Source organism: Aphis gossypii, chromosome X, assembly GCF_020184175.1.
Source record: "Aphis gossypii isolate Hap1 chromosome X, ASM2018417v2, whole genome shotgun sequence".
In the NCBI taxonomy this organism is placed as follows: Eukaryota; Metazoa; Arthropoda; class Insecta; order Hemiptera; family Aphididae; genus Aphis; species Aphis gossypii.
The window spans coordinates 15,704,432-15,730,234 of NC_065533.1; the positions used below are offsets into that span (position 1 = coordinate 15,704,432).

Consider the following 25,803-nt stretch of genomic DNA (forward strand, 5'->3'; position numbering starts at 1 on the left):
ATGTAGAGTTTAACAGATAAGTTTTAAAATTGACAAAAACATATATTTCATTAAAAGTTTATAACTTATAAGACTTAAATTTTTGAAAAAAAAGTTTTTAGTTATGTAAAATATTATTAAACTTTTAACGCATGACCCTTTTTTTAAATTCATTAAATAAAAATAAATTATCTTATTATTAATCTTGGATTTAGAAAAATTAAATATAATTTTATTGATTATGTAGTGAATTTGTTTTTCTATATGAACGCTTCCCTGTAGTCATAAAACAACTCAAACAGTTTTATTTTGCACTTTTATGAAATGAAATTCTTATCTAGTCGGTATACTTCGAAATAAGGAAAAATTGCATATAAGCGACGAAATATAATAAAGAATTGTCAGCTGCAAGCATTGTTTATAATCGTTTTTAAAATGATTTATCAGTGCTTTGAAATATATAAAAATAAAATAAAATATAGTTCATAATATATTTTATCGTTCAGATTTTAATTGGTCTAGTTTTTCTATTTTATACATTAAAAATGTCTGTAATAAGTTTAACTACTCAATTATAGCCAATGAAGCAAAATGTTTTCATCCCAGTTAACATAGGAAAAATACGCAAATACGCAGTTTGTTAAAAAATGTTCTTGAAATAATATTTTTTTCAATAAAAATAAGTTCTTGAACGACCTTGTCTGTTGTCAAGATAAAAAGAAAACTAGTTATAAGCTTATTTGATATTTAAAGCATAACATAATAGTTACAAGACTTAGCCCGTTTATTGTTGAGTTAGCTATATATCAAGTTACAACCTATAGTTCAGTTACGGAAAAAATTACTTTTATAATCTGTGACCTAATGTTTCACCGTTAAACTTATATTAACTGGTGTATTAATTTATTCCAAAGTACTAAGCGACATCAGGATCCAGGATACAAATAGATTATAAATTGTATTTATTATTTATTATTTTTTTAATACACTCCATTGGTAAATGATAGATGTACAAATTTATTTATAAATTAAATTATTTTTAGTATAAAAGAGATGGGTACTATATTTTAAAAAATTAATAATATTACTTTTTAACTTTGAGATGTGAAAACAATTGATTTATAACAATTAAATAACGATAGTTGTACTTATACGCAGAAATAAAAATAATTAATGATTATAAATTACCTGTGGAGTAAATATTTTTTTTTCATTTCTCTTACTATGTGAAACAAAGGAAACACCGTTAATGTTTTTTTCTAAGCTGATACTTATTTCGCAGAATATCTTCAACTATACAAGACAGAGACATAATAACATCAAATATGATAAATTTTATAGTCTTTCGATTTGTCGGATACTTGCTGTATAATATATACTTACTTTTTTTTAATTGTCGAGTTTTACGAGAGTTCTTTTTCTGTAATAGCATGGAATTATATAGATGGAAACGTATAATAATATAATATTATATAGTGATCTGTGCTCTGAAAATATATTATTGCAACTATGTCACTATATGAACTGAATTAAATTTAAATTTTGAACGATAAATGTATTGGTTTTACAATGACGTGAGTTATTTTTTTTTACATCTGTATATGTAATGATTCATTATCAACTCTGAGTATTTTTTCTTAAGTATATCGAATTGAATATAGTTGGTACATTTTTGGGAGTAAAAATTCTGAGTAACTTTCAAAATAATTGGAAAAACCAAATAAAAATCCGCACAATCAACAGTTATCAATAAAATCCTTTTTATGTTGTTATTGTTATAATTGAAAAATGAATACTTTCTATAAAGACTCGAATTTTCATCAATTATATTAGCATTTACTATTTTACTAAACATACAAAAGCATCAATTTAACAAAAAGTATTTGACATTCTTTTCCTCCATTTTAGTTTATTTTCGATTTCAGTCGCATAACAAAACTTTTATATATGAGTAAAAAGCATGAATATTTAATTCAAGGTTTCCCATAAGTTTTTCATTCAATAAATAGATATTATTTATTGAAAATACATGGTCACAATTATTTTTATAAGCATTTAAAAATCAGATTTTACAAAGTTTATCAAATCAAATGTGCATATTATTTTATAGTTAAAAATGTATTAGGAAGATTTATTGTTTTAAAATTTTAAGTTTGAAAAATTATTTATTTTTTTTTTAGCGTTTTTAATTAAAATATGATGACATTGGATTTTCAAGCGTATAATAAAAAATTAACTTTAAACTGTTTTTGTTATTTTGTTGAAATTCAAAAAATATTAGTCGTAGAGTCTTGAAACTTTTCGGTATTGCAAGGTATTATTATTTACTATACGCACAATGGCATTTTCGAAATATTCAGATTCATTTTAAGCAATTTATACCACATGTAACGGTGAACTTATTCACAACACACTACGGTGCGACGGTATTAACTTATAATTATTAAAGTTAATGACGGTCATGATAGTAATATAATTTTATGAAATAATATTAAAATAATTACTCAATAATATATGTGATTTTTTAAAAATGTTTAGATCAATCAACAATCTACCTGCCGACTTATAGTAATAATAATAATAAAAAATTCAAATAGCAAAATAACTATCCTTAGAAATATGAAACATGCTATACCACACCGTTTCCACTCAGAATTATTTTTCGTATGCAGTGATATAATTATTAAATTCAAATTTAATATTTATCCATTACAGTGACCTACTCTATAACGGCGGGTATACTCTACACCTTCAATACACAGTAGAGCGAGTTAACCTATGTTTCGTAATTGTAAAAACGTTGTTGCGAGGATTACCATATTTATAAAACAAGAAAAACAATTTCGGATCAACTCTGAAAAAAAGACCACCAAAAGTGCTAGATAATAATTATTATAATATCAATATTGTAAATATATTGTTGAAATGGGCGAATGTCATGCGGATTCGTAATTAGTAGGTACACCGTGCAATACTGCAGTACGAATTATTGTCTCGTGTTTGTTGTTGACAAATAAAATTGTTAGTTGACACTATACACTCGTTAAACAAAAGCTGGTGTTTATAATATTATAACTATTTACATTGATTTCAATAATTCAATATAAATCATCTTGTTTACAGGTTTTTTTTATTCTAAAACGCATTTATGGAAATTACGGGATAAAAACAGGTCTATACAGTATACCTAAAAATATTGGACCTAAAGCGTTCTCCGTTATTCGACGTTTGTCGACTTATTGAAACGGACACGGTGAGCAAAAAAACACGATACAATTGTCTCGGAAAGACATATAGTCTCGCAAACTTTGGTTCGAGCATATACCTAATTTCTTTCTTCCATTTCTCGATTTAGAACTAAAGACTATAATATAATGTGGGTTTTCTATATTCATTACAATGTTTATACGTATACGAATATACAATAGAACATATATTACGTACAACACATTATACACGCGAGTGTACTACCCTGCATAGCGTTTATGGTTTTCACGAGTGCATGTGTCTGCAATCTGCATAATATAATACTATTATTATATATTATACCCGATATACGAAACCGGAAGTGGAGCGATTTTCACGTTTCGAACCTCAAAACGCGATATTGTAACGTACAAATATTAAACGATAAACGTCCGGTGGTGTATTGTATATATAATAATAAATGCGCGCGGACTATAATACGCGCGCCAAACAATGTTCGTATTAACTCGTCGCATTTCGGGGGAAAATCGATGATAATTTATTTCGACCGATATTATTATTTTTTCATACCTAGGTATCTGTTTGACAACAACGCGCACGCGCACTCCGACCGCGCGTCACCTCGGTTCACCCCCAAAGCCACGACGACAATGATAATACCTATGTAATAATAATGATGCGTTTTAAAATAATATATCGTCATAAATTTTTGGACATAATAATAATATAATAACGATATAATACGTAACCGTCATTATCACACACGCACACTCGTCCGAGTGCGGACGTCGCGATTGATAATAATACACACCTGCGCGAAATTTTTTTTTTTGTTTCGTATTCGCCGTGAGACGACGAGCATAATATCGTACACATTATGCGTATAAAATAATATTATACTCTTCGTCGTCGTCTCTCCTCCTCGCGCCACACTGCCGTCTTCTTCTCGCTTGGTCGCCGCCGCCGCCGCCGATGAGAAAACCTCCGCACAACCGTAATAACGGTACAAGCGGGCGAGTTACCGTTGGTCCCCCCTCGCGCCGTCGCGCGTCGTAGTCGCCGCCGTCGCCGCCGTTGCCCTCTACGCGCGCCGCGGCGGCAACCGGTAAAAACAACGGTTGTTGCGCGGTCCGCCGCCGCGAGTCTTAAAATAATACACACACACGCAGCTCGACGGCGATGGGTCACGGGCATTACTTATTATCTATTATATACCTACCTGTGTATGATATTATTATATAGTAATAATGGCGTATATCATTACTATGACCATCGTCTTCGTGTGTGTCGCGACAATAATTATTATATAATAATATCACCAGCGTCCGTTTTACGATATATTATTTAATGACGATTTCTTTGTCAGCGTTTTGCACATACCTATACGTATTATCGTGGTGTCTTATAGTGCGCGGGAGTCGCGGTAACCGCCGGGTCGCACGGGGGTACCTAAATACTTGCAGGAAAATCGGAAAAAAAAAATACAAAGTCGGGTTTAAGCTGCGGCAACAGTATAATATTATCGTGGACCGCACAATCCCCCGAGGGGGCTACCCCCCCGCAAGACGTACGAAAGCGTAATCTGCATAATTATTCTTGCTCGTATAATATTATTATATATTTTATTAGACTCGCGTCAAGCTCTCTGACCGACTTTCCAACAGCAACAACAACAACAACAAAAACGCGTTACGACCGTGTAAGATTATGCGATATTATAATAATATCCTCCTAACCTGCAGCGGTTATGTATATAGGTAGGTGCTTGTATTATCATCATCGTTATTATTATTATTATTATACATATATAATGTAGCCGCCGTAATGTACTGAAATTTTAATGATGATATATACCGCTATAATAATAACGACGATATTATTATTTTCCATTTTTACGGTATATAATTCGCCGTTTTTTCGCCCGACCGGTCGGCGGTGGCGGCGGCGGCGGGCGGGCGGTCGGTCGGTCGGGGGGGCGCACACCGTCGATCGCGCGCGCGAGTCCCCCGGACGGATGGCCTACGCGGCCGGTCTGCAAGAAAACGGTTTTCTCCTCATGACGGCGGTGGGGGAAACCCGTCGCGGCGGCCGTCGCGGTCCGCCACTGGTTTCAAGTTCAATGTCTGCCGTGGTCCTCAGCGGTCGTCGCGATTTGTAGTCGAAAATTTTGCGAGTCGCCACAGTCCGCCAACTATTGTTGTCGTTTTTGTTATACTGCTCTCATCATTGTACGCGTCGTACACCGATACCGCGCCCCGTGACGATCGCGAATCGCGCACAGAACCGGTCCTTTGAGACACGACTCTGACTTGAGCGTATATACCACGACAAGACACCGTCGGATCGTCTTCGTGCGAATTTCCGACACTCGCGTTTACGTCTCTCTGGTCGCACCCTGCACCGCTGCTGCGGCTCTTCTATTCGCAAAATCGTTTTCCGTACATTATCGTACAACATTATACGGTTTTCGTGTCGTTTTTGGACACGGGTGCAATATCGATATCGTGACTCGAGAGCGCGCGTCTTATCGCGGACCATTGCCGCGACCTCTCGAACGTGTATCGGTCGGTCGGTCGTTTGCCGTTTTTTATTTTTAATATTTCGTTTTTAAATCCGTTTGCACGCCTACCGTTTTAAATGTACGACAACGGAGGAGCGAAAATCTCGCCCCAGCAGCCATGTCTGCCGGACGTCTAATCGTCCGCGGCACCACGGACGCCACCAGCAACGACAACGACTACAGCAACAACCGCTGCGGCGGGACAAGGCCTCCGGCACCACCGAGCAAACCGCCCGCGCGCGGCATCACGTCGTCGTCCACCACAGAGCCCGGTCGGCGGACAACTCGTAGCCACTGTATTAGCTGACGAACGTTTTTGATTTTTTTTTTCGTTTCATTTTCTTATTCGATTTTTTTTTTTTTACTTATTGAACGTTTTTATTTTATTTTTTTGTCAACCGGCGACACCACAACGAAAAGACGTTTATATTTATTATAATAATAATAATAATAATAATAATACGTATATTACACCGTCCGTCGTCGTTCCGCGAAATATTGTAAACCATTTAAATTTACATCCATTGCGTCCGGTTCGTTTTTTAACGTAACATTTTGAATCGAACACTATATATCTACATTGTGATATCATAATATACACCGTCGTTTTGATAATAATATTGCCGTGCGATTCACGCAGTCGCACGACGACTGCAGTCAAACACCGTCGCACCGTCTTCAGCGGCGCGAGAGCTGTATAAGAAACACACTGGTGGTGTGTACCGGAAGACCATCGTCGTCGCGACCACCGGACACATCGCGCAACGGCCGCCACGATGCCGAGCACAATCAGAGGTAAGCGTCAACGACTTTTATACACCATAATATTATAATATAGTCTATATTATTATTATTTATATCGAGCATTTTACTTTTGTACCTCTGATGTACGACAGAACCGATATCGACGAACCCAAATATTATACTATCGATATTAGCCATGTGTTATGCATAACACATATTCGATATACATCGATCGCGCGAAATGGATTTAGGTATAACCGATTACGTCAGACCCGTAGTTCGGTCGCGGGTTTTCAGTGTTTGGGCATTTTAATCGATTTTCTATCGACGTCGGCACTTTTGCCGCCGACGTTTATTGAACATTTTTTACTATCATCGTTATTGTTATTGTTTTTTATTTATTTTTTTTTCGCATCGGGTACGACGACCCACACGGCAGCAGCACGCGAACGTTTTTCCATATTATTTCGCATACAGTCTTTATAGCATTGGCGTCATACACACGTACACTCATGCACACACGCACGCGCGCCCGGAGAATACTCACACACACACACACACACTCACACTCCAAGTGTAAATGATATATAATATTATACATTATAATATTATACCGAACTCGCGCACGCGTAGTTATGTGATGACCACGTACAATGTGTCATTTTGCTGATGTGTCGAGCGGACACCGACAAAAAATTCGTATATATACCTATACTGGATACATGTACGCGCGCGTTTCCGAAATTTTGCGGAATTTCGCTTGGTGGACGATTTCGACAATGCAAGCGCAGAAAAAAATATTACAATACGCCCCGTGTCGCGGTGTCTACACACACTTACACATACATATCTACATTATATTTTATAAAATATAGGACTATTATTATAGGTATTTTAAAAACATTTTAAATTTTAACGAAACAATATCATCATCATCATCGCGGTATTATACGCCGGTATATATTATGTGTGGGTGGGCTATAATATTGTTATATGGTGCATATTATAAGACTCGAAAGTATATTAAAATATTAGGTATATGTTTAGAACAAGTACTTATAAATCATAATTATAGGTTCTTCCTAATTGATTAGTAAAAACTAATACCGATTATACGAACACTTTGTAATATAATATATTATTATAATATGCCATTATACTCGCACACGACAGTTGTTATGTACGAATTATAAATTGAGTTTGTAACGGATGCTCGGTTGGCGATTAGCAAGCAATAAATAATTAGGCTTCGAATGATATAATTGTAAAAGAAAAAATCGATTTATGAAAAAAAAATATGCGTTAACAATGTGCGTAATGAATAATGACGGACGAACAAATTATGTTTACAGTAGTTGTCTGTCATTATTCAATTATTATTATTATTATTATTATTGCTATTATCAATTATTATTAATATTGCTTTTGTTATTATTATTAATTTTTAAAGAATACGATTTTAACTTTACTTTTTATACTTGTAAGAAACTGTGTGTTCATATACTATGTATTATATATTATATAATATTTATTAAGTTACTCATTATACAATAGTCATTCTAGTATATAAACTTCACAACTATTCTTATCTAAAAAGCTCTAGAATACAACATTTTGATATAGGTATACGTATATGGGGTTTTAAACTTGTAAAACATTTCAAAGAAAGTTACCTTATTTTTGTTTCCCGATCATCAGTCATAGTTACAAAGGTTAAATTATGTTTAAGTGTATAGTACTATAGTTTATATCATTCATTTTAAGTAGGTACTACATGTGTAGTATACATACATAGAAACACTCCGCTAAAATGTTTACTCTTGTTTTTGGATATCAGAATGATCAACATTTTACTATAATATCTTTTATTATACTAACGTGCATGACGTATGGCTAAGTTAATATTATATTAACCATTAATTGTGTGTATCTATACTTAGATAATGCGACACGCATGAGTAGGTATATGCATTTTTAGCAAATAGTGCGTATGGCGTATAGAACTTGTGTATAATGATATAATATGTGCAATAATAATAATATGCCATATATGTTTCTATATAATTTTCACGGTGGCTATGTGTAGCTTATATTCAAAGTGTCCATTATGTTATGTCAATTTTGCAATGTCCATAGATAATATTTCTCGTTTTTGAAGTTCACGGCTGATATGGTGATACACTTGTATCAGTAGGTATATCACAGTACTCAAAGTCCAATATTTTCATTTTCATTATAGTGATACGCTATTACGCTAATGTCAATTTATTTATTTTGTATTCATTCGTTTTACATAAACATTGACAGAATTTAATATTTATTATAACATTTCATCCAAATACTATAAATAATAATCAAATTAACTAAAATATTTATTGCAATCTTAAAATGTGTGAATAACGTTCTTCACCGTCAATCGTTTTAGCACACAATATCTGTCCCCCCATATTGAGTATTTACAAAACGTGTGCATTACTGCGGCGTTGAAGCATAAAACGTAATCATATTTACTTATATAGTTTATGTATTGCACTACAAAAAAAAAATGAATGTAATTTTGAAGACGAATAGGTACACCTATAATAACACATTATTTATGGTACGTTGCAGTTTGAGTGATATATAAATAAAGAATAACAAGGCGTATAAATAATATTACACTATTTTATGTCTTACACTCGTTCAAACAATACTGACTTGTTTAAATTCTCTATATTGATGATATTATACTCTATAATCTTCAGGTGGACATTATATTGGATATCATATTTGTAGATATTGGTATTGCTCTTGACCGGTCATTAAATATTTTAGATCCACATCGGCTTTCGATATTTCGATAGAATTTGTATTCTTAGTTTTATTCCATAAGTTTTGAAGTATTACATAATATAGTTATTTGACCATCTAGAACCCATTTATACTAAATTATAGTTGTCGGTTTGAAAGGATTTTCAACACAATTCGTCACCTTTATTTTACACGTTAAATGCATACCTCAGAGGTTTGTGCTAGTGCTGTAACATCTTAGTATGTCCACCCAATATTATAGGAGAAAATAAGGTAGCTTAATGTTTCTCATGAAACAAACTTATTAATGGTGAAGTAATGCTCGTACACTGTCGTCTAAAGTTAACTTTAGGGTTGCAGCTATCTGTTTCATAAACTTTTACCCGTCCCGCTTTCCTATTAGCAAGTATAATTATTTAACAAATCGCCCTGTTGTTGAAATTATGAAACCGGCGGCCAACGAGACCCCATTATTATTAATTAGTTTTTTGTAAAATATAACAAAATGTTAAAATGTTAAATATTTGAGCTTTATAATTATTCTTTAATATTATAAAATATGCATTTTAACTCCATCTAATAATATCAAGCAGACGTAATTGAGCCCGTCTCGTGTTTAAAAATAAATAAATAATATACAATGTATATATCGTGTTTTACGACGTATAACAATTTAATTAAATTATAAAAGATCTTTATTATATAGTGTCCACGACGACGGCGAGGGCGATCGTCTGTGAAGGGTAGTTTATAGTAATGTGTATATATATAATATATATTATTCGCGTCGTCGTCGTAAACCAACCACCTCCCGTGCACCGGTTCCGGCGACACACGCGGTCAGGGTTGGCGAAATGTCTTTAAAACGTTTCGGCGACCGACACCGTACACACGCGTGACGGGACGGGGGATGCGGGAAATCGTAAACACACACAACCGCGGTATATACCTATATACGTGTACACAATATTATATTATATATATTATATTATTATAAACACGAACACGCCGCTTGACGAGAGGGACGAGCGAAAAAGCCGGTCCCGTCGAGGCAACACGAGCTTTTTTCCTCCCGCCATCCCTATACGAAAAACCGCCCCTCGTCATCCCCGCGACGACGGTGTGCGTCCGCCACGCCAGGCACCGCATATCCGCCGGCCCGGGCGGCCTTTGTCGCGGCGGCGACCGGCGCTCGATAAACCAGGCCTACGCCGACGCACCGAGCACGCACACGCACTACATTCACTGCCCTACGCGCATCTCGACGACGACGGCGACGACGACTATACGACGGCGACTGCGACGGCGACCTGTCTCGCAACCGCCGCCGTTTGTTGTTTCCGTGGCCGCGTCCGTACAGCGCGGCGTCTTTATAATATATTGTCATACGTAAAATACGCGTAAACACTCGTATATCTACGTATTTATTGTTAACGTATATCTTTTATCTCGCGTGACCGGCAAACGAACGTCGTAAACACCGAACGATAATAGTCAGAGCCGATCTCGTCTTCTCCGCGATCAAAATCAAATTTTCGCCGTTACACCTCAGTGTTTGAAATCGCTCGCAGTAAAACTCTCCTCGCGTCAGACAGTCGTGTACGCGCACAGAGTACCGCAGAATATCGAAACGCGACCCGAAGTCAGCAGCGGCTCGCGACAAGTCATGAAGTCATAACTTGGCCCGAGGACGCACGCCGGCACGGCCGCCGCGTAACGCGCAACCGACCACAGTGGTCATGAGGAAAAAGTCGACCATCGCGGTGGGCACCGGGCCGGCCAGCGTCGTCGTGATCGTGCAGCCCAAGCTGGAGGCGGACGCGGAGACGTCGACCGAGGAAGAGGTCGCGGCGGCCGAGGAGACGATCCCGGACGATCCGAATTTGCCGCCCTGCCCGCCCGGCATTCCCATCTGCTCGCGGCTGTATTCGCCGTCTCCGCCGCCACAGCAGACGTCGACGGCCGCGTCCACGTCCGCACAGCTTCCGGGACCGCCGCCCGCGATACCCATCAACGCAGGTAAAAATCAAAATCAACCCTTACACAGTGTGACCATATTATAGTAGTACGCGCGCTTTTCTCGTCGATCTCCGCCTCTCGTTGACGATATATAATATTTGAACCACTGCAGCAGTAGGTCTTACGACGACGACGACGACGACGACGGGTTTATCATACTATATTATTATTATGGCGTTTGTGATGAGACCGTAATATAGTAATAATAATAATAATAATAATAGTAATAGTAACAATATACACGATGATGATGGCTTATAATATTATAATATTATATTATATACATTATTATTATCGTAATAACGGTGACAGCGACGAACGTCGTAAATAAACAGCCAATCGGATGAGCGCTCATGCGCGCCCGCGTGTGTGTGTGTCGGCGGATTCGAGTGACCGGCGACGCGTTGTGCGAGGGGTAGTGGCGGTGTTGTTGACAGAGGGATGCGGACGGGCATCGTCAACACCGCCCCGCCGCGCTCGCTCGTTCGTCGGCGGCGGATCGATCGGTGGCCGAAAAGGCGTGCGCCGATCCGCATAACACAATATATACGTATTCACGCTCGGTTCTAACATAATATATATAACAATAATAATAATAATGCACTATATGTACGTCGCGCGAGGTTTCGATGTTTTTCTTTCCTTAATATTATATATATATATTATACACATGTGTACACACTGTATACATACACTATACAGTGTTATCGCTATCGACCGTGCTTACATAATACCTATGTGTGTGTGTGTGTGTGGACAGCCATAAAGTTACCAACGCCATCGTCGTCGACGGAGCTCCCAAAGTTTTGTACGAAAATAATATAATATTGCAATTTTCAATCACGGTCGTTTCTAATATAACGAACGGGTTGCGCCCGCAAACATAGAGAATCTAAATTATCGGACCAGTAAACAGTAATATAATATGATATACTAATGCAGTATTATTGCTATTGACTTTGGGTGTTTACACTCGGGTATAACACGATCAATTGAAATAATATCTTATATCGTTTAATCATTTCGATTTCCGCACCTATACTATATACCTCGTACGCAAACAATAATTTAATTTCGAAGAGACCAAATATCAAAATCTTACATAAATAAACATGTACTACCTACTGCAGGTTTTTGAAATGTTCATAATATACTCTCCGCGCTGCAGTTATCGACCGGCTGAGGAGTATACCGTCGTATCAGACGTAAAAATCCGTCTCTGCAGTGCAATAGGAAAAAATCCTCTGAATATATAATATCATACGAATATATATATATATATATATGTATATATCATTTTTATTTTTTACCACACCCCGCATGTAGATTCGTCGACGACTGACGTCTGTAATCTGTACATACATAAACCATATCATTCGTTCGCGCGCGTGTACTTTATGTATGTATGTAATGTATATATATTATATAATATGCATTATACATAAATACTAAAATACAGAGTATTACGACTCCCCGATGTTCTCGTTTTCCGGGGCAGTAAAAAACATGACACAGATACGCTAAATATACACTGGCCACTGGTTTCTATAATACAAAACATTATCATATATAGGTATTAGATACGCCATATACCTATGGCTATATAATATGTGAATAAACTTTACCGTTTTTTTTACGTGATATATAAAATAATAGCGTCTTGAATCGTATTAAATTGGCAAATCAAATTAAAATTACCATAATATTATAGAAGCCCGTCCACCAAATGAAATTCTCATATAGGATTTAATTTTCTTTATAATGATTAAAAAAACATGATTATAACTGCAGTTTTATACTAAAGCGTACAGTAGTCAGTAACTATGAATATTTATTATTTAGCGACGAAACTGATGAAATAATACATTTTAGGAACTTATACTAATTATTTGTGGGCCATACCTATAGGAATATTGATGTTTGATTTCTTTTTAACGGAAATTAGGGTTGATCGAATGACTGCAGTGTTTAACCCCCGATGAATCAATTTATAAATACATAATAGGTACTATCATTTAAACGTTCTTAATTTATACTGCTATTGCAGATTAAGTTAATTAAGTTTAGTTTGATTTCAAAAATTACAATTGGCCAATAATTGATGTATACCTACATTTCGCTAATCACATTATTTTATTATGATTCGACCAAGATAAATCATAACGAATACGTCATTTGTCTTGATGAAAATAATTTCGTGTTTGCATCAGTCAGTTATAGACTGTCAATACGCATTGTATTAGCACATCTCAAACGTTACGCATACATAAAGTCAGGTTAACATTTACGGATGAAAAATAACAATTTAGCTCGCTAATGATGACCGGAGGTATTTAAGTGTATATTTTTAACGCTGCACTTGTCCCATAATTCGATTCGGTCTCCGTCGAAATACGCCTGCGCGTGTATATTTTAGAGGTATACGCAAAACAGTGCAGCGCACGAAGTCGACGATTAACGGGACTTGGAAATAAAAAAAATACAGAAAAAAAAACAATCGCTGTCTTCGTGTATAATAATATCGTGTAGCCGTGTGGTCTCTTGAGCAGGCAGGTGCGTGCAATATTTTATAATAGCTCCCACAATCCAACACTGTGTGTACATATATAGTATCTATATAATATTACATACGTATTGTAATGCATTAATTATAAATGCGATATTATCGCTCGTTGTCACATATACTTATATTTACCTATAGGCTATAGGTATGATTATTACTTCGTTACCGGTTACCATAGCGTGATTACCAATAGGTACGCAAAATTATGAAAACTAACATATAATTATTATTAAACAATATATATTTTAAAACTCACTCCAAACGAACTCATTTTTAAAGCTACACGAGAATTCGTTAAATTACTTCTCGGGAATAGGTATATCTTGCTAAGTATTAATAGTATTATACATATGTGTGTATTAAAAGTTTATATTACTGTAGCAAAAATGTTTTTATGAAAAAAAAACTTATTAATTTAATTCTTGATTGTATAAGTTTTTACTAAAACCGTAAATCAAAATGGATCAGACAAAACCGTGAAATCATATTTTCAATTCCAATGTTTAAATGTTAATAATATAACAAACTGCAACCAAAAACAAAATAAGTGAGCTTTTAAATTGTATAAAAAAAAATAATATATTTTATATAGATAACTAATAGTCGACGAAGATTTCCAGTCTACTAAGTTTTAATATTTTTTAAATAATTATTATCTTTATGACGAGTATAAAACAAATAAAACAAAAAAATGTTTGTTAAAAATGAATATTGTGCCGTAAGTTTTGCTATAATTATTCATAAGTTTATTCAATCCCTATAGAAGGTTACTAAAATAATAAATTCAATATAAAAATGTAAAAATAACTTCTTTACGAATTTGATTACCATTATTTTAGTCTTTCCTCATTAATCATGTATTACACAATTATTTCCATTCGATTTACTTTTGCTTTTATTTGGTACTTATTTGTATCGAGTAGTAAATTTTTTTCTTGATTTTTCTTTTTGATATTTTAAAATTATATGAAACAATGATTAATTTACTCTAGACCTCTAAATAAGTTTTCCACTAGTTTTTCTTTGGAAGATAATAAAATAATTTTTTTTAAATACGTTAAAATATTAAATACCGATATAATATATCATCACATAATACTCATACATCGTATATCATTTCAAATTACAATATATTTCCGTAAATAATAATACAAAAATTAAACGTATCACATAATAAACGGGTAACTACGATATCCTCTGTATTGCAAAAATGCTAACATAAAAGCAGCTAGTATGTCCAAAGACAAAGCTCGGGAGATTTGCTCAAATCCAGCTGAAATAAATTAAAATATTCTTGTAACGTACAAATAGATGCGGAATGAAACGGATTATAAAGTTTTCTCTACACGCACGAATCCACATATTTTATAAAAGATTCGATTTGGTTTTTCGTCGTCGGACGGGGCTTTTTACGTCAACGTCACTGATTTCTTCAGCCGACTGTTTTGGCCTTCCACACGGCAGCGGTCAGCTGTATAGGTGCGGCGGGTGTGGGAATCGCGTATAAAATACGTGAACACACACACACACACACACACTATTTATTATTATATTATAATGGCGTTACGTGAACGTATCATCGTATCGTCGTCGTCATGTACGATTTACTCTTTGTGTAATACAGCCGAGAGGAGTAGGTACGATTCGTGTTTAGTAAAACTCGCGTATACGCCCCCCCCCCCCTGTAAATTTGGCAACTGCCGCACGTCGACTCGATGCGTATGTACACAGGTATATTACGCGCGTGTGAAAAGAACGAAAAGAATTATACGGGTATATAGTGTATAGAAAAAGAACGAGAAAAAAATTCCGTTACCGACGACGGACCGAGTCGCGCGCCGCCGCTCCGTGCGATTAGCGTCGTCGCCGTAATGGTCTCGGCGGTGGAAATGGTGGTGGCGGCGGTGGTCTTCGTCTTCGTAATATGCGAATCACGAACGGAGACGCGTAAAAAATAATAAAAAAAAATACACACATATATATATATAATGCCGACGACGGACGGCCGAAAAACGCCGCTATGCGGATAACGGTAATCGCCGCCGAAATATCTTCTTCTCGCGTATTATTATTACTATTATTATTATTATTATACGTAGGATCGCACATAACGGGTTATAACTCGCCGCGGATGACGTCACCGTCACCGCCAACGTTTTGGTCGGTCGGTCGGTCGGTCACGTAACGGGATAGCGAACACGCGCGCGCACACATCGCACGGCACAACGGTACCTACCTATCTCGGCGTTCCGACGGAGGGGAAGGCGTCCGCCTCGTCGATCTGCAGTGTTCTGTGCGTATCATTAAGATACGTTTCTTCCCCTCCGTCGTCTACCCGCCCCGACTTCGCCTCCTACGCGAATAATTCACGGTGTATATAGGTTTTACCGCCCCTCCTACCGAGCGGCTAAACGTTCGTTTTAATATGCTTCTCATCCGCCTCTAAATCAAATTCGCACTGCCCGCAGTCGCCGCCTCCGCCGCTTCGATCTCCCGACGTGATATCTATATACACCGTAAGGGTTGATCCCTCCCCTGGCATTGCCCGTATCGACGAAATCCCCAGAAGTATAATAATATGTTCAAAATTTCAAATAGCGATGCAGCTATCTTGCAGAACCTTTTGAATTTCGTGAACAAATTCGATGACTTAAAAATGTCGAATAAAGCGCGTACGGTCTAAAAAATCACGCATAAACACGAATAAGTATCAAAAGATGGAGGTTAATCAGTAATGATTAATGATTTTTCATTTTGTCCAGGGGGTGGGGTCCGCGTAGTCGACAATCTTTTTAATACCTAGTGTATTTTAATGCATTTTAAAAATTATTTTATTTACGGGGTTTTTAATCGTACCCATTGCTTTGTACAGACTTATTAAACTGGTTTGTATAAAAGCGACTTGGCAGCTTAGCTAGCTACATTACTCTGGACAGAATTCTATGAATAGCTTTGCTCAGTTCGAGATCGCTGATAGGTTATGAATTTATATGATTAACATAGTAGTCTTGGAACTAATAAATTATGAGTCAATTTTTTTTTAGTTTAAAAGTCCGACTTCTCAAATTATCATAACCATTTTTACCCACTATCCAAACACGATTTTTTTAATACAAGGTTTTTATCAATAAAACAAATAAATACTAAATGCTTAAACCACCGTGTCTACCATTTAATTAAAATTATAATTTTTAATTGTAATATGGTATTAAAAATTAAAATTATTGAACTGTTTTATCTATAATAGTGAAAAAAATACGGTACGACTACCGCTATTAAATTATAATGTTTATAATTAATACTATCTATTGTAATTATAATATATTATTTTCTTGATATATAAAGAATTAGGATATAAAGCTATTATTATTATATTGATAATAATTATATGTTGATTATTCCGTTTTATTGTGATAAATAAAAGTTAAAATCCATTTAAATTTAAAAATTTAAAACATGTAAAACTTTTACATGAAACGATTTTGTTAAATTTTAGATCGATCTAATAATAGCCATACGTTTTTTAAGGACAAATATATAAATATTAACTATACGTAAAACTTAAAGCTTAAAGTATAGGGTGATGAAAAACGAATCAGTATGATTATTTTTTATAAAATAGAAAAATATTTTCAACTATAGTAACTTACAATTCGCGATCATATATATTTTAAACACGTTTGAGATTGAAAATTATTATGTAGGTATATAAATTTATATTAGACTACGGATTTAGTAATTGACATTATAGTCAGATGTATTGTATACATTTATGTACCCATATAGTCTAAGCCTAATCCGATATTGAACATTTGAACGATGGCCGAAAATTTAGTCTTTCGAACGCTGACTGCCTGATATATCCCACAACGTACGTCTGTCCAGTAATAAACGGTTACGTCAGTTTAGATCCAGGATAAGTAAAATGAGAAAACTATTTAAATGGTATACGTGACGTGCACCTTTTTTCTTTTGGAAAATCCTTTCCGGTGTATAAAGAACCGCAGTACGTCAATATAACTCCGGGATATACGTTGGAAGTCAAATGAAAACCGTATTTTACATACTTAATATTTGTGGATTTTATTTCACTTTAAAGTCTAAACATATCACTATTCACTATTTTAGTAGTGTAAGAATAATAGCATCTGAAATACACGGAAAGTCGTATCGTATTCGTTAAGCTAGTGATCGATGATTAGGCACGAACGATGTTTTGAATAATTTATCTACTATATTCATTGTTCTGTGCGCGTGCGTCCTCTCTTATAAATGAAACATAGATCAAATTTACTTATAAAAATAATAAACTAATTATAATCGAGGGTTTTTGGTGTTTTTCCAGTCCCTACGCCCTGTCGTACAATAGTTATTTTTTACACAACGAAAAATAAAAACAAATATTATTTTATGAAATAATATATATAATATTATAGGCGCGGTGCCCGCTTCCGTTGTGTCGAGTTGACTTATTGCTAAATAATAATATAATAAAGAAAACATTTAGTGTTGTCGTTATTTAGTATTGGCTATAATCGACTGGCATCTGGTCGTCGTACGAATTTATTCTGGTTAAAAATTATTATCTTTCGAATGAATCTAAAAATTCGTCAAAACTGCACTGCAGTCTATAATAGTGGTCGGCAAGTATAATAATATAATATACTTGCGAATGGAAAAAAAATAATAATAATAATAACGATATCACTCGTCATCCACCCGCACATTCGCTCGTATATTATATCGCGGGTTAATTATAATGTTTAGGCCCCGAAACCACCGCAACGATTATTTTTTTTTCTTTATCATTTAAATATATATTATTTAAGCATAATATTATACAATATACGTACTTATAAGTATAGTAACGCCTATATAATATTTAATATATACATATATTATTATTGTACGTCATTAGAATACGTGTGAGTAATGTGCGTAGTACTATTACTATTATTTTCTACTCCTTACCTCCGCGCCCGTTCTATTAGCAGTTATGACTATATACTATTATTATATGGGTACCTGTTGGCGGCTATAGGTCGACGAACTCTTGTGCGCACACACCACACACAATAACGGGACGCGCCGCCGTCGAACAATGACGATGACGATGACGATGATGACGATGACGATGATGACGATGACGATGATGATGATGATGAGAAACCCGCTAGTGTACTGCCGCGTCCGATTCCCCGCCCAGATCGACAAAATAAAAAAATAATAAAATAAATAATATTAATAATATCATCGTAACTGTATATAATATAACTCTGTGTTGCCGCCGGCAAGGACGTTCGACGACTCCGACGAGTTCCGTCCGCAATCTTGCGTAAAAAGCCGCTGCCGCCGCCGCCGCCGCCGCCGCGATGACCGCCCGCCTCGTCGTATTTGCGCACGATAATATTATATTTGAATTATTATACATCGGCAAGTTGGCGTGCGTAACGCGTGGGCGATGACCGAAGATCAAATATTATATTATCATATCATAATATATTAATAACGATGTTTGCCGAGTCGAAAATTAGATATAGAGCGGTCATACCAGACATACTGCAGACAGATTATTATTAAAGCTTTTATATTAAAAAAGGGATATTTTCCCTAGTTCTAAAAATAAGCGATTGAGTTATAATCATCACCCCAGGCCGGAATTGGACGCAGACGTTTAACCCACTCCTTTGTCGTCACCAATGAACCCCGGCCTCGGCGTGCGTCACGCGAGGAAAACCTTAAGATTAATCATGTTGCGCGACCAAATGCCCAAATTATATTATAGTAAATACCCTGCAGAGGCGCGAAAAATCTTGATTAATCCGGCGTCACTCCATCATACACTCAACGAAGTAAACACGGATATAATTCTATTGTTTTTTCCTTGTTGTAGTGGTCTATTGTGGTCTTATCGAAATTGTAAATAATGTTATTTTTGTTATTACTGTTAATCCGTATCTATTATAGTCTATGTATGAAAGTAGACAATAACAGTCATATATATAGCTCTATCGAATCCTTACCGAATGACGTTCAAAGTTATGGCCAGTACGATGTCCTATATAAAATAATATTTTTAAAATTAATATTTAATATCGTTACAATCAAATCTGTCGAAATTGAAAATCCTCATCACGCATTACGGACATCACGACGATACACACATGTCATCATTTATTAATATTATTGTGCAGAAGATTTTCTCGCGTACAAACGCAATAACCATGTACACGTTATATAACATTGTATATAGCACCGCCACGATCGTCTGCACCGGGCGAATTCGATCGCCCATTGGCGATTTATTGTTGTGTTAATGCGGAAAACGTGCAGAAAGCTTTTCGTAATACACCTTCCGCACGCACAGTTGTCGTATATTATCCTACAGCTGTACAGCAGTAGTCACACAATATACAGTAAATTACGAGTTGCGACGACCATATGCCGTATCGATGCGGCGCGAAACGATCGTGGATGACTTTTGAGATCGAAATAAAAAAAAAAAATAAGCGGAATTTTCATAAAATGAAAATATAACATTCCCAATATTCCGACTTTACTTGAAAATATAGAATATATTAAATTATATAATGTCTGTGGCAGGAAATCATACACGTAGATGTATATTGTACACACATCGATCACGGAATACAAAAGCATTTTTTTTTTAAGAAGACTAGACAACTATAGGTAGTTACGATATAAAATATTATACTATTGTAGTATCACTATATTATGCTAACTATAGGCTTGTGGAAGACGAGCAATAATTTTAACAATAACTATCAATTAATATCTATAAGATATATTCATTTAAATTGGGCTAGAAATTTTAAATCACGCTGCACAGTACGTGAAAAAAATCGATCGATTATTTATTTAATATATTATGTACTATAATACGTATGTTATGCAATATGTTATAACACGCGTACGTTGTGTACAATTAGTGTAACAAATTATTTGTCCGTTATTGCGATTAATATTGTATATCTATCTATTATATTATATCATATAGATGTATAATTTTTGATAAAAAAAAAAAAAATAGTTTTAAGAAACGCAATACCTGTGTATACTCAATGACAGACTAATAACCTACGATGTTGAAGCTTTAATATTTCAAAAACATAATTGTATTTATAGCTATTTTTTCTTAACACTGATTGATCGTCGGCAATTATAAAACCAGAAGTAAAAGTATGTTATACCTACTGATTAGATAAATCAATAATTGGTTTAGAAAACAAGCAAAATCAAAAATATATTTTTATGAATTATGACTGAAAAAAAGCGGGAATTATCGTTGATATCTAGGAAACATTGTTAAATGCATCATTGCTTGAAAATAATTGGCATTAACGCTATTTTCTAATCACTAACGTAAACTGCAGTCTAAGTTGGTCGGAAACATCATTATTAACTAGTTTACTTTTATTAAGGTTTAATCCTAGTATTTTATTAACGATAATTCATTAATTTACTTCTTTGGCGGAACATATATTTAGGTAGGTATATACACACTGATGATCCATTTAACGTAAGACACTCATTATTTCAAAATCTATTGACATTATTGAAAATATTTTATTTTTATAATAATTTTAAGTCATTAAAAAACAACATTTTTCTTCGAATACTTTTTTTTTTATCGTAATAATTTTTGAATTTATTTAATGACTACGTGAATTCTTAAATCTTTATTCCAAAGCAAAATATAATTTTATATAAAATACTTTGATGTATAAAAATTGAATTTTTGACAAGTAATTTATGAATTAAACTCTTAAAAGTATTTAAAATGTTGATAAGCGAAATGAAATGGCACAGGGATACGTAGTCCACTACTCCGCTCATCTAAAAATGTTTATTTAAATATTAAAAAATAACTTGACTGGAATTTATTTTTCTACATTGAAGCACTTAAAATAAAAAAATATATATATTCTGATTTTGAACATAGTAGAGAATATTATATTTTAGAAAAATGTTATTTTTAATGACTTTAAAATATTTATAGATTTTAAAATTATAAGACGTGTTATATACGTTAAATGGATCACTCTGCATATACAGTCATATTCATGCGTAATATAAATAATGTCTATGGTTTTCATTATGTCTGATGTTAGCGTATTACATTATTACCTATATATGTATTCGAGTATCTATATTTGACTAGGTAAAAAACAATGATATGACTATCCCTGAACACGCCCTTGAACTGTAGGGGGCCCCCGTCTGAATTGAGCTCGCCTGGATCCAGTTGCGTAATTTCAATTGTTTTTTCAATACCCGAATACCCGTGTAGGCCTACTTGAATATTTTAGCATGTCACATTGTCACTTTTCCTTTATAAGAAAAACCTATTACTTATATAATATATAATGTACAATCTCATGGGCGCGCATAATGTACGACAAAAATAGTCAAATTTAAATTACAAGTCATATATGCCTTGTAAATCACAATACATGTTTGCTTATTACAATATTTGAGCAATAATAGTAATAAATAATAATAATAATCGAAAACGAAACGAAACGACTAAACCAACATTGTTATAATCTATTATTAGTAATAATTTTAGAATAAATTCCGACCGTCATAAGTCGTAAGTGTTAAGAATTTACACAAGCTGATAACAATTAACATTCAGATATTATAATTAACAATTATATTATAATATACTAATTGTGTATTATACATATTATATTAATATGTACATGCGTTATTGCTGAACGGCGATCACTGTACAACATGATATATATATTATTATATAATATAGGTACCTATATCATCATCATCATTATTGATTTTAAATAGTATATAATATCGAACGCGTTATGTATAATTAATGGTATCATAGGTCGATTATGATAAATAACAGTTTGTGAACACATGTCATACAATGATTACAAATTAATATCTGATTTGTAATCATAGTATATAATGTAATCAGATTAACAGATTATACAATACGCGCCTATGCAAATGTTACACCGACTGAGAAAACTGTTATACTACTGCACGATAAACCGTATTATGCGGTTTCGTATACCTATATAACCATAAAGGTATTATAAAGTCGTCGACCCGATTATTATGACTAGATTTTGAATAATTTAATCAAATATTCCGCCCGAAACGCTTACATTATAAAATATTTATAAATATACCTAACCTACTGCAGTGTAGAGACATAAAATTCCCGGTTTTTAATTAAAAATAGCTATTTGTGTATTACACGTTTTTAAACCACAAAAATCCTTTTTTAATTTTAATAAGAAAAAAAAAACGTTGTAAACGTTGTAAAATCGTATACTTACCTATAAACCCTGTGGATGGGAGCGGTCTGAAATCGCGCAAGCAATTCGATTCGTGCGGGTCCCTGCTGTTCTCCGCGATCACATCGCTGTATAGGCGGGTAAACGACGGTGTCATTATATCGTTAAATATGATTAAACCGCAAAGCTTTCAATTACCACTTATATCGTAAAGCGCCCCTGCCAGTCTGTCCAGACCTCACACTATGTCAACACAATGGGCGCAATCTATTTATATGTATATTGTCGTATATACTTATTATTAGGGACTCACTATGTACTCATACACGCGCAGTCACTCAGAGTCTCAGACGCCAAAAAAAGGGTTTAACCTATATGACACGTGTCGTTGATTGTAAAGTGTGTGGTTAGGAAATGCGATAGTCAAACATGGCGTGAGTCGGTAATGAGTTTAAGTGGTTCCATTGTGGTAAGCAAATGGTAAACGTCGGTTTTCGGTATTTCGTCATGTGTTTCAGATTACTTTGGCGTCTCTGTATCTATACAACATCACCGCGCAAACGATCTAATGATGACGTCAATATTTGCGTCTGAACGTTGCTATACCACGCGAACTCCGGAAAAAAATATCTAAGAACCTATGATCAAAAACGACATCCAGAGGTCCGAAAATATCGTAACCGGATGATAGATATACCGTCATGTACTTGACCACTTAAATCTGAGTTTTTTTTTTTTTTAACAATTATCGCTTCAATATTATTAGTAGTAAACGTTTTAGTTTACGGTTGAGGGGAAAGGGTATAACCGATTTCTATGGATTTTACAAATTGTAACGCACGTACAATTTTCATGAGATACAGTCGATTTTAAATCCTCCTATAGATAATCGTTATTTCGAATTTTGGTCGGTATAATATGTATTTTTCCCGGTTTCTTTTAACATTGAAATATAGACAGGCCTATATAACGGGAGTCCGATGCGGATTAAATGTTATTGTATTTGGCAGCATAAAATACGCATTATAGTTTACGCCTGGTAAAAGCAACCAAACATACACGAATATAATATTATGAAACATCGCTACCAGTTGTTCACGAGGCACGTCGGTGTTTGCCATTTCGGGCGTAAGGCGGTTATGCATCGCTATTGTTATAAACTTGTTTACTAGCAACTATTGTTATAAAATAAATTTCAAAACAATGTGTGCATCTAGTTTAACTGATTAGTTAATTGGGCATTCACACACACCCATAAAAAAAAAAAAAAATACTAAATTATTTTTTTAATCCGAGATACTTTTTTTGTATTTTATAAAATAAAAATATAAAATTTTATATTTTTTACGTTCGTTTTGGAAAATAAACCATCTACACTTAGGCGTATAGCAAGCGCACATCTAGTTCACAGCTTGACAATTTTTGTATGATCCGTAATCCATATTAGGTTTGTGAATTTGTATTAGGATTTTTATATTCGATTAAATTTTGCTTTTACATTTGTAGTAAACGGAATCGATATTCACCACAACCGCACTGGTGCATACAACACCTACATACTATACTAACATAATTTAAATCGCGCACGGCTCAAACTCTCGACCAACGAGCACGGAGACCGTACAATTACCATTAGATATTAAAATATATAAAAAATAAATCAAACAGCTTACATCCGTAATTATTGATAATTAGACGTTTTTTGTGAGGAAAGATATACACTCAGTATATATTATAGTTTAAGTATAAGTGTACTGGCATACCAATGGGTTCCTGGGTTCCATATAAGTAATTTATGAGTGTTAAATTTAATATAAACGATAATATTAATGTTTTTATTGTGATAAGATGAAAATTAAATAACTAAACCATTAAATACGTCTAAACGTAATAAATACTGGTTGTGGAATATCAAAGATGATCCAGAGAAATATTTACAATACATATTCTATAATTAAATCTAGTCAATTCAAATTACTTATTTTCGAATCCAAGTGGTTTGTTTAAAATTCTTATTTCATAGGATAATAATATTTTCATTTTTCGGCTTATAGTTTACACATTTGATTTTCTCAACAAAATCTATTAAAACTTAATAACAAAATAAATCGATTGCCATAATAGATAATACTTCTTAAGTAATAGTAATAGTACCTACTAAAGAAAACCGATAATTATTTAAATGGTGATAGAGTTATGTAAAAATTTTAGAGGCTTAAATTTAAATTACTTATATTAATTAATAATTGTTAATGACTATTAGTTAGGAGCATACGTTTATTATATAAGATTTATATAACACATTTTAAATTAAATCATTTTAATAGTTAATATCCTCCCGAGAAATATTGATAAAATAAAACCAATAAACTGTAATTATTTTGATTTAATGTACTGTGCAAAATTCAGCTGAAATAAATTACTATATAAACTCTGAACACGGAGTTAATAATATTTTTGTTAGCTACGCAGATAAAAATTGATATTATGCCGTTACTTGGTTACTTGTAGAAAAATGATCGCATTATGAGCAATGATCATTAGGCAATTCATTTGAGTATAATATAATAATTGATGAACATTATTTAACTAATATAAATGGATGACATTGATAAAAATATAAATTATTTAATATTTATATTGTAATATCATAT

At 34.1% G+C, this 25,803-nt stretch overlaps 1 protein-coding gene across 2 annotated transcripts in view; it reads left to right on the forward strand.

Annotated features, from left to right (window-relative positions):
• The first annotated feature begins 5,296 nt into the window (after window positions 1-5,296).
• The window catches only part of LOC126552837 (probable nuclear hormone receptor HR3), a 78,462-nt gene continuing 57,955 nt past the window's right edge, over window positions 5,297-25,803 (forward strand). Inside the window, exon 1 of one of the 2 annotated variants that reach the window (XM_050207874.1) lies at window positions 5,297-6,541. In XM_050207874.1, coding sequence (XP_050063831.1) covers window positions 6,523-6,541 — 19 coding nt within the window. In that variant the 5' untranslated portion in view covers window positions 5,297-6,522. Of the gene's footprint in view, window positions 6,542-10,528; window positions 11,300-25,803 lie in introns of those variants that run through there. The other variant, XM_050207873.1, reaches the window with a different exon arrangement.